The sequence below is a fragment of the Hyaena hyaena genome, unplaced genomic scaffold (genome assembly GCF_003009895.1).
Source record: "Hyaena hyaena isolate Hyena2069 unplaced genomic scaffold, ASM300989v1 scaffold_413, whole genome shotgun sequence".
NCBI classification, from domain to species: domain Eukaryota; kingdom Metazoa; phylum Chordata; class Mammalia; order Carnivora; family Hyaenidae; genus Hyaena; species Hyaena hyaena.
Window position 1 is genome coordinate 633,336 of NW_024081047.1, and position 11,518 is coordinate 644,853.

Genomic DNA, 11,518 nt, shown 5'->3' on the forward strand with positions numbered 1-11,518 from the left:
AAAAAGAAAGAATTAATGGCTTAAAGTGACCTCTGAATGCCTCCTTTCTACCTAGTCCCATATGCTACTCTTAGGGGTATCTGTGATTGAAAAGACAGGTACATTCTAGCCCAAAAGGGACATTGACCTTGAAACTTCTTATGTGTGCAGAATAAAGCTGAGAACTTTAGTTTAGAGAAAATGTTAAACTCTTTTCATCAAGAAACAAGCCCAGGACATACCAGCAGAGGTTTTCAACCCCTCTGCCAAGTTGTTAATGGCTGAGGAGGGTGAACTGTCCCTAAGATTCCACCAGTTAAGAATATCTTTAATGATTAGGGTTTTGTCTTTGAAATTCTCAGAGATTTCTCATTCTTTCCATAAAATGAAACAGACTTTTTTTGTAAATTACCTGCCAGTTAAATGACTTTCTTACCCAACTGACATACACACATTCCAGGTAGTCAAACTGATATTCCAGGAATGTACTCCATATTTATTCTATAGCTTCCCATCCTTTTTCAACACCCTCCCCAGAGAATACATTATAGCTCCTTTCTACACTACATTCCTAAAAACCAAGTGTCAGCTATATTCACTGGGGGGTGGGGGAGGGAGGAAGCCCTAGAACAAAATGGAGTAAGGATGACCTTCGGAAATAGAAAAAGAGTGGGAGGAGGGGAAGCTTGTCCTCAATATGAAAGCTACATAAAACCTCGTATTTGTGTGTCTAATGATTCTAGAATTACTTCATCTACCACCATCTGCATACCCTTGAGAGCTCCCAATGAACCCTACTATTTCCGTAGCCACTGTAGAAGAAAACAGTACTTACAGGTGATTTCTGTCTTGGTGTTACTTCATACAAAAGACTGATATATTATTTGCATATATGTGACAGACACTCAATACAGCACTCTTTGGAATAGAAGCCAAAAACTTGAACACCTAAGTGCCCGTCAAGAAAGGACAGGTAAAATAAATGACTGCACATCTAGACGACCCATCATCCACAAGATCACCTAGCCATCAAATAAAGCGAGGTAGATCATTGCTACCCGTTCACTCATGTACTGCAGGAGCTCCAGGACATGTGGTTAAAAGAAGAAAGAAGGGCACAGGACAGGTATCAATTCCTACTGAACAGAAAAGAGAGAGGAAAAAATATATACATACATATATGGATATGTATATATACACACACCCCCACACACACCCATATATATATTTATGTATGTACAGGATGTCTCTGTAATGACACACCAGCGGTTCCCGGGGGAAAAGACAAGGGTTACTGGAGGAGGGAGGTTTACTTATTACATATGAAAATTGTATTGCTTAAATTTTTCACATAAACTTTTCAAAAAACAAATCGTATATGTATAAATACACACACTTTGAAAACAAAAGCTCTCTAGGGGAAGCACAAGCAAAAGCAAAGAGGAAGGGCGAAGCCTGGCTCAGTCTCTCCACACCACTCCTGGCTTCCGGTGCCACAGCCCAGACCAGGCTGGCGTCACTGCCTTCTGCGTGGGTGATTTCTCAGCCTGGAAGGCCCTGTGTTCTCCTTCCAGAGGAGGGACACCAATGATGGAGGAGATTCTGGAAAGAGACCCTAGAATAAAAATGCAGATCTTCTCCCAACATTCTTTAGAGTTCCATCTTCATGAATTAGACTTTTAACAAAGGCTTGTCTCAAAGATTCATTTTCCCTACAAACTTCAAAAGGTCCTCCCTACCTACATTCCCCACATTCAAAAGAATCTGCATATGCTGCTAAGACTGAGGTCAAAGCAAATGTGAAGGACTTTTCCTCCACATTGAATACCAAACCACCTTGACAATAGACTCTGGAGAAAGAGCCTGTTAGCCTCTGACCCAACTGGTCAATCACACAGTGAGAAGTTCTTCCGATGGCATAATGCTCATCATCAGCCCTACAACTTGGTAAGCGTTCCCAGTACTCACAGCACCCCTTAAATAAAGTCAGACCAGTGTTCAAGCCAATCCATACCCAGAAGCCAAAAGGAATAATTAAAGGAGTGAATGTTTTATTCTTTAGCGTTTAATAGAATACATAACAAGTCACATAATCAATGATTCGTTACTTCACACACAGGGAGGAAAACAGTTATCGAGTATGTCTATCATACAACCAGTTGTGAACAGGGGGAGCAAGAATCTCTGGGGGTGTTTAGATGGTTGAAGAAATTCTCACTTAAAGTTTGGGCATGTCTGAAATGTCTTTTTTAAAATATAGAGGATTTTTTTTTCTTGGCTTTTTTGCATTAGAAAAAGTCTGATAATCATTATGATTTTTCCATTCTCCTTCTATTTTGAGAAAACGGCTTCATGGTATATATCACTTAGCATATAATGTTTTTCACAACTGCATAATCCCAGAGAGCTCTGTGGGCATCTTATACTGTGGAAAAATTTGATAACATACGATTTATGTCTTCACAATCAACATCCACAATGGACATCTTAAACTTTTGTCATTAAATGTCACGAATGATATCTGAGTGGTCGTAAATGAAGTCATCATTTGTATTCAATAGTAAGAGCAAAATTCACCTGCCTGTAGTCACAAGGACAGTTGTATAACAGTTGACATTACAATTAATGTTCACATACTTCAAAACACATTTAAAATACCAAAAAAAAAAAAGAACTTGATCTGGGAGAAAAAAAAAACCACAAAATGTATAAGGTGACACAAATTCTTGGTCAACGATTTATCTTTCTACCACACAAGATTCTAGTCTAATGTAGATGTTCTGCTTGGATTTCTTCCATCTAAGTTTCAAGGGCCCCAGTAGAGATTCTAAGTCTTCAAACATTAATACTTCTAGATTATTATTGTCCAAAATTGTGAAAAGAAAAAATTTCAACATAACTTGTTTCTGGTTCTAAGAAACCCTATTTCAGGTACTATAGCTACTCAATACACAAGAGTATGTTATTTATTCTCAAGAGACAGACTTAGGTCATCTAAGAAAACTAATTCAGTTTTTAAATGAGTTATAGTAAGGAAAAAAACAAACAAAAAATTCCAAAGGATTTACTCTGCTAAGTTTACAATAAGAAATGTTCAGTTTATTATTTTAGAAATTTAAGTTGAGTAAAGTACTTATGATTGAGACTATAAAAGAAATTCTTACAGAATTCAACCCCTCAAGTCAATGCTTTTCTAAATACTTGCACTGTACTTTAGCATGTTTTATGTGGAATACAAAAATGTTTTGAATATTAGATTAGAACTTACCATAATTTAAAAAGTAAAAAATTATCAAAGCTTCACCTTACATGGCTTCAATGTAATAACATTCCATTGAAAAGTCCAATAAAAATTGGAACATGTTATGAGCATTGCCAGTCGCCCATTTTGTCTGAGAATTCAGATTATACATTTCCTCAGAGAAGCAACAGGCCCCAGGTATGGATCTGGTTTGAAAGAGAAGACTGGTTTGGCTAGTATTACAAATTTGCTATCAATGCAAAAAAAAGAAGAAGAAGAAGAAGAAGAAACACAAGAATAAAAACAGTACCAAAGGGAAAAAAATTTCTAGGTCTCACACCTTCAAGGAATATTTTCCACATCATACAATTTGAAAAATTAGACTGAATTTGGTTCATGGTCTACATGTATTAAAAACAGAACTTCTCAAACATCTGGTGCAAAAGCATTGAACATGGTACCTGTTTTTTTAAACTCCACTGTCCACAATTCTTTTTTTTTTTTAAATTAAACTTGTTGTTAAATCTCATTTCACTCACTTGTGAACCAAATGGTAATTAAAGTTATGACATATGTAAATGCATGCTACACTGAGGCAGGTGAATAAAGTCATAATTACCTAAATAACTCATGGCAGTCTCCGAGGTTATCTGAATGGGATCTTTGGAGGGCTTACTCCTATGGACCCTCAATATCCCATCCAAGCTCGGAGGTAACACCAACACTCTAGTCCACTTTGTAGACCACTAAGGGTCCTTCCGTGGCCCCACAGCACATGGAGAAGAAGAAACCCGAAAGTGCCCACGAGAAGTCACCTTGCCACAGTTATATGACCTACACAGGGTAGAATGAGTTTCCTACCCAGCCTTTACTTTGGGCTAAAAGTAGAATGTTGTCATTTTTCAACTGCCAACTTTAGAGAGGAAAGTCATCCCTAGAAAAAGAAATCAGTTTATGGCATCTAACCATTTAAAATTCCCAGTCTTCAAATAATGAAAAGGGCGGGGTGAGCATTGCGGGGCAGCCAGAGTGGGTGGGGAAAATAAGATCTGTATATGCAAAAAAAGTGAGAGTTCAACTCAAAGTTTTACAAGTAGTTTCCTGTGACTCCCAGAGTTGTGCAGATTTCACAAGGAAAAATCAGACTCTTACAGTCTTGCCATCTGTCAGTGGTCGTAATCTGTCCTAAGATGTCTTAAATGATGTGTTTTTTGTTGTACATTCTAACAGAACACCATACAGGGAGGAGAAATCTCTGTGGCACTCTTTTGTCCAAAAAGCGACTTTGCTAAATCATTTCAAGATTGAAACAGATAAGTTCTGAGAACATGCCCAACATTTAAGCAAACACAACTTCCTGGATTTCTGCTTCCATTTCCCTTACAATTACGATCTTTGTAAATAAAACTAAGTTTGCCTTTCTAAAATTGTAACTCCAATGTAAAGATTTCAAATATTTCTCTTTGCCAGGTAAAAAAAAGAATTTGTGGGTTAAAAATACAGGTACCTTCATTTTAAGAGGACAGTTAATCAACATATTATTAGTACACAACTAATATCCAAGAGAAAACAATATGGAGCAAACTCAGTTTTGTAGTATTTTTTTCCTGGACCCAATGTCCCCATAGACAATAATATGAGAAATTCATTAAAACATGTTGCTTTAGTATATACACCATCTGATGCACATTACTGGGGGTAAATATAGGAAATTTTTTAGCATTAGTAAATGAATTAAAAAACTAAATGATTCGTGTAAAATGTTTATATATGGTATATAAAGATTGGATCACATGAGTCTAAGAAAAAAACTGTTTCAATTCTTAATATCTATTCTGGACATAGTAAGATACAGTACAAGATTCGTTTTTAAAAAGAAAAAATAGCACTAATTTGAACACTGAGAACAACTCTTACAAAATCTTTTAAAAAAACACTTTAGAGAAAACTGCTAAAACAAATGAAAAGGAAAAGGCTTCTCCGTCGTCACAGAATATCCAAAGGAGCCTCACAAGCATGAAAGACAAGGATTCTCTGCCCTTCACCTATGGTGTAGACAGGATATGTAGTGGGAATTTATTCCTCATTAGAGTAAAGGTATAAGGCAATCGGGTCTCCTGTTCTTGCATTCACCTAAAACACTATTTTATTGCTCAACCCACCTGTGATTTTTTTTTTTTTGCCTTCGTTTAAAAATATTTCATTGTATAGCTATCTGCATCTGTAGATGTAGGCAGCCCTTGGTGTGTCTCTTTCTCTGCAACTGGCGCTCAAAAAGATTCCACCTTAATTTCAAACCATCTGCATGTGAGAAGTGGCATTTCCAGGTTCTCAGGTTTGCCCAGGAGTCAGCACTGGCTGGGCTTAAAGAAAATAAGGATTTTTAAGAAGCGATCTTAAGTTTAAGTAACCAAAATCAAACACAGTTTGCTCATTAATAGGTTTTACAGTCAGGATTTATAACCAACGAGAAAACAAAGTTCAAAAAAACTAAAGTTCAAAAACTACTGGGTCACTCTTTGGTTAGGTTATATATCAGTAACTTCTAAGTTTAGGACTCAAAACAGTTCAATAAACTGCCCGATAAGAGTAATCTGCTATTAATCTTTATAAAATGCTTTGCACATTTTCGTGTACTACTTCTTAAATGTGCGTGTACTCAAACGGATGGCACAAACTTCCAACTTTCAAATAATAAGTGAGTGTGTCTGCTCCTCCCTTCCCACCCCCTCATCCCTCCTTCCTCCCTCCCCACCCCTCCCCCCAAGTCTTAAGAGCTAAGGTCCTACTGCCATTCACTGCGAGAAGACGGGCTCTCCTAATACCCAAGACGTGCATTACTACCCAGCTCCGTTTACAGTCACTGCCAGGTGACTTCGCACAGCGCCTGGCGACCTGGGCTGTCTCGCCCTGGTCGGCGTCGGCACGCTTTCTCCCTCTTGCCAATAACGGCGGCCATGTCAACCCATCGAACTAAGGGCTTCCGGCAGTGAGCCAAGGAGAAAGGATGCCTCCTCGGGCAGGAGGGTAACTTTCTACAAGTTTAAGCCACAGGCGATGACCTTTCATTGCGCGTGGAAAAGATACAATCCTTCATTGTGCCAGCACTGGATTCTTTTCCTATGTCTACACGTAACTTCTTAAAACTTTATTCATTTGTGGTCACTGAACTGCCTCCATGGGATCCTCCTTCCAGGTCCGGAGTCTTCCATCCAGCCCTCTAAAAAACTCTCCCTTTAAAGAGGGTCAAAAGGCTACATAACGACCTTTTAGGACACTAACTATTCCCAGACAGTGTTATCAATCTGATCTCTTAAACAGCTAATGAGAGAAAGGGGCTTGGGATTTCAAGGAATCGTCTACACACTGGACAGAGTCCAATCAGGTTCTGAACAATTCAATCACCACCAGTTATTTGGTGACTTTGTGGCCACACTGTCCCACTAGATCCAGACTGAAAGGGCAATCCGGGGGAGGGGTGGTTAGAGTCAGGGGACAGAGGAAGCCCTGGAGGGGATACACCTTGGGCTCTCTCGGTTGGCGGGGTCCAAAAAAGGCGAAGAAGCCGAGAGGATTTGCGGCTGCAGGTTCCCAAGTAGGGGGTGAGTGGGTCTGGTCCAGCTACTAAAGGTGGGAGACAAGGGAATGGGGGGGGGCGTGGCGTAGGAGGGGAGATGGAGAATCCTCTCCCTAACAGGAAGGACGGGGGATGGGCGCGCTGAAGTCGCGAGGGGGTCTGGGGAGCTCACTCCCGGCAGAAGACGTACTCCGTGTAGCTGGTCCAGATCTTGTCCTCGCTCTGGTCGGTGCTGCTGGCGAAGGCGCAGGTGCCCGTGGAACTGCACGCCACCATGTGGAAGCCCGACTCGGACAGCTTGTCGAAGGCCTGCTCTAGGAAGTTGAACTTGAGGTAATAGCGCGACGTGTAGCGCTCCGGAGGACGGTCCGGGTCCCGGCTCTCGTTCAGGGTGTCGCCGAACACCTCCTTGGCCAGCGACGTCTTGCCGCACACGGTGATGCGTGCCACTCGCCGGAACTTGGCGTCCGCCTGCGCGTCGCGCCCGATAGTGTAGGAGCCGCGGTAGCCGATGGTGATGTACCCCGAGCGCCGGCTGCCGTCCAACGACTGGGACGGCGTGAGCAGCGGGCCCGCCGCGCCCCCGGACGGGCTGCGGCTAGCCAGCTCCAGCGTGGGCGACGGCGCCCCGGCCGACGAGCCCTCCTGCTGCTCGGGCTCCGCGTAGCCGAGCGGCAGCAGCTCGTCGCCCAGCGAGCCCTCCTTCTGCACCCCGCGCCGCGAGTGCGGCGGCGGCGGCCCGGGGCCGGGCTGCTGGGGAGCCCCGAGGCGGCGCACGAGCTCGGGCAGCTCGAAGTACTCCGCCTCGCGCTGCAGCCGGCTGCGCTCGGGGAAGTAGTCGGGCAGCACTAGCTGCAAGTCCCGCAGGTAATCCAGGATGTAGCGGAAGAGGAAACCGTCTCGGTCCAGAAAGAAGCGGCCTTTGCTGTCCCGGGCCAGCTCCTGCGGCTGCTGCTGCGTGAACATGCGCCAGAGCAGCGAGTCGGGCACCGACACCACGGTGCAGCGCCGGGTCACATACACCTGGCCCCCCACGTTCAGCTCCACGATGTCGGGGAAGAGCGGCGGATCGGCCGAGGACGACGAGGAGCCGCTGCCTCCCCCGCCGCCGCCCCCGTTGGGTAATCCACGTGTGCTGTCCGCCAGAGCCATGGCGAAGAGGTGGCCGGTCTGGGGTGGTGGCAGCCGCCTTTCCCGGACGCTGGCTCAGCCCTGCGCCTGGCCGCCGCCGCCGCCGCGAGTCGCGCGGTGCGAGCGCGCTGCTCTGCGCCCCCGAGAGCCGCGGTGCGCTCCGCCCGCCTCACCCGCGCGCTCCAGGCGAGTGCCGGGTCTCGGTCGGCGCGCGGCTTAAGTAGAGCCGCCCGCTCCGGCGCCGCGGCGCGCAGGAGGCGTGGGCGGCTGCGGAGCGGCGGAGCCTTGCTCCCCGGGCGGGAGGGGGAGGGGGAGGGGGAGGGGGAGGGGAGTGGGGGGGGGGGACGGCAGAGCGGGGAATCGATTTGCATCCTGAACGCTGACGCCGCGCCCGACTGCTGGCTCCACCCCGGCTCGCGCGCGTCGGGGACGACCCGACTGCACCCTCCGCCCCCCTCCGCCACGCCGGGCCCGCGCTCGAACGCTGCCCGCTCCCGCCCAACTGTCTTCCCCTCCAAGGCGGACAGAGCCTGGGACGGGCCGCTTCGGAAGACGAGCCTCCTTTGGAAGGGCAGTCACGGCGCCCTCTCCCCTCCTAACGCCGTCCGCGAGGAGAACGTAAACTTTCCGGCTCGCCCCCGCCCGGGCAGAAGTGCGCGGCCGCCGCCAGAACTGGCCGCTTTAAACACTGGAGCTGTGGCGCTGCCCTGGCCGGTCGTCGTGCTGCTGAACGTTTTAAGACACACAAAAACACCTGAGGTCCAGGGGGCCGCCTCCGGACTTGTTGCCGGTAACAAGTAGCCTCGAAAAAGGCCGAGAGGAAAAAAAAAAAAAAACTAACCTCAGTATCCGGCCGTAGAACTGTCACTGATAGTTTCTTTTATGGGTGAAGAGGCAAACTCACTGGTTGAGAGGACTGAAAGTAGGAGGGAATGTGCTGCGGTGGCGACAGAGAACTTGGGGGCACTGAAGGAGTGACTTCTGGCGCCTTCCCAGCAGCGTGGAGGACGCGGCCTCCGGGCACAGCGCCTTCGAGGCCAGGCTGCAGGGGACACAGGGAGGCCGAAGCAACTGCCCCGCCTCCCTTTCAACGTCCGCTGAACCGCGCCAGAAACCAATAATGAGTAAAAACCACCTTTCAGACCCTGTGTGTTTACGCTCCCAGAAGCGCAGGTGCCCGTGGTCTCCCGCGCACCTCGGTCGTCCAGACGGTTCTCCCCAGGTTCCGTCTTCTGTCAGGGCCGTTGTACTTTTGAAGGCGCTTCTAGATCCCACGTGGTGCGGTAACTCCTCCCTCCACGTTGCATTCATCTGGCGCAGTGCAGCCCGGAAAACTTCTCCATCACCACCCGCAAGCCTCCACGGGCTTTCCGGGCCGAAGAGCTCTCCGGATTGACCCGCCACGTGCCCGCCTCACGAAGCCCAGTACATGCTGAAATTTCACATTTGTGAGTGATTATCTGATCCTGGCTTGGGTAAATAAAACAAAGAGAGGGAGGTGAAGAGTGTTAAGAAATCACCACGCGGGACGCCTGTGTGGCCCAGTCAGTTGAGCCTCCAACTTAGATTCAGGTCGTGATCTCAGGTGTGTGAGTTCGAGCCCCACATCGGGCTCTCTGCTGTCAGCCAGGGACCGCTTTGGATCCTCTGTCCCCCCTCTTGCACCTCCAGTGCTCATGCTCTCTCTCTTTCAAAAGTGAAGAGAAATGAGAAAGAAACCACCATGCCAATGAACATTCGTTTTGCACTGCTGTTGCCAGGGCCAGACCTCGATGAATGCAAAGTGAAGTACAACGACCCAAAGTGCTTTCCATGGAGCCCACTATGCAGAGGGGCAGAAGTCTGAGCAGTTAACCGATCAGTCTGAAGAACAGACCCTCATGCAGGACAAATTAGCAGAGATCTATGTTCTTGATGTTTACCCTTCCCTGTAACTGCCCAATGGGCTTCACAGTCTCCTCAGGGATAAATGTCATTATTATTTTGAAATGTTTATGTTGGCTGAACAATTGTGTCATTCATGTCAGAGTGGCCCGAAACCAGCTCACTTAATTGCAAGTACAGATTCTGATACTGTATATATTTGACCACTCCATTTGTTCTTTGGGAGAAATAATAAATGACACAAAAGTTCCCAGTTTGGCAATGCTGAATTTCTAGGTGGTGATGCTACTATTTGGTGTATCCGTGTCACAAGCCTGACAAAACCAGTCTCTTTTCTATAAATCAAAGAAAAGCCTTCTTTCTATATATCGTTTTATATCATTACTTTGTTCATGGTACCAGCAAATCCTTTCAGTTCTGCCTTCAAAATATTTCCTGACAATTAACGCGCTTCACCACCTCCCTGCCCCCACACTGGACCAAGCCACCCATTATCCCTTACTGGATTATTGCATCCGTCTTCTAACTGCATTCACCTTTGCCCCCTACAATCTTTCATCACCACAACAAAGAGAGGGATCCTGTTATAACCTAAATCAAATCATGCCACTCTGCTCAAAGCCTCCCAGTGGTTTCCCATTTCACAAAAGAGTAAAAACCAAACTCCTTTCATTGGCCTACAAGACTCCACAGGATTGGAGCCGCCCCACTGGCGCCTCCCCCCCCACCTCTCTGCTGCCACTTACCCAAGAGCTTGCTGGCTTGAGCCACCTTAGCCCCCCCTCCTACTGTTTTCTCAAAACCTTTGCACTTCCTATCCCCTTTCTAAAACACTTACCTTTCCCTGCCTTATCTTCCTTGCCTTCTTCTTCGGGACTCTGCCGCAAGACCTTCCCTTGATCACTTTATTTAATATAGCACAGCCTCACCCAAGCTGCTTCCCCTTCTCCGCTTTGTTTTCTGTTTCCCTGCATTAGAATGTAATCTCCAAGAGTTCATGGAGTTTGTCTGCTTGATTCATTACCACATCCCCCGTGCCTAGAACAGTCCTCACATGTAATCGGCATTCCATAAGTCTCTATTGCTCACTCGCTTATTCCACCAATATAAAGTGCCTGCTACTGTGTTCCAGGCAGTGTGTTAGAAAATAATGTCTGCCTTCTTGGAGCTCAGTCTTGTGAGGAAGACAGATAATAAATATATAGATACGTAAGTCCAGTTTAGGTAGAGATAAATGCCGTGAAGTAAATAGAATTGTGAAATGAGACAGAGGGCGGCGCACGGGGATACTACTTTATATAAACTGAGTGGGAGGGCCTCTCCGTGCTGGTGACATTTGAGCTGAATAACAGGAAAGAGAACCATTCTCTACCAGCTGTCACAACCTGTTCACCCACTACAAGCTATTCCACCGCAGGAAGCCATTGGTATTTTCTTATAGAAGTCTAGGTTGTGCATGAGGGTCATCATAATGAATGAAACGGGACCTGAGACTGAAAGAATGATATTCTGGTCAATTTGGTATGTTCTCTTCCTCATCTACTGACTGGTGTCACAAAATTCAAGAGGAAGTGTAATTGGGGGAACTTCAGTGTTGGGACTTAAGGCCTGATTTTATGGGGGAAGGGAGGGCCATAACTCTGGCTTCTTCCGTATGTTAAATATGCATGAGGTAAGGGAGGAGTCTGGAAATTGCCAGCCCTGTC

At 46.3% G+C, this 11,518-nt stretch overlaps 1 protein-coding gene across 1 annotated transcript; it reads right to left on the minus strand.

Moving 5' to 3' along the window:
- Window positions 1-2,008: 2,008 nt before the first annotated feature.
- Window positions 2,009-8,169, minus strand: KCTD12 (potassium channel tetramerization domain containing 12). The gene has a single exon (XM_039252460.1). The coding sequence runs from the start codon at window positions 7,947-7,949 to the stop codon at window positions 6,966-6,968; it is 984 nt and encodes a 327-aa protein (XP_039108391.1). The 5' UTR covers window positions 7,950-8,169; the 3' UTR covers window positions 2,009-6,965.
- Window positions 8,170-11,518: the final 3,349 nt, after the last annotated feature.

Bases quoted from the DNA above. Each gene is read 5' to 3' on its own strand.
- KCTD12 (XM_039252460.1), bottom strand. From the start codon at position 7,949: ATGGCTCTGGCGGACAGCACACGTGGATTACCCAACGGGGGCGGCGGC.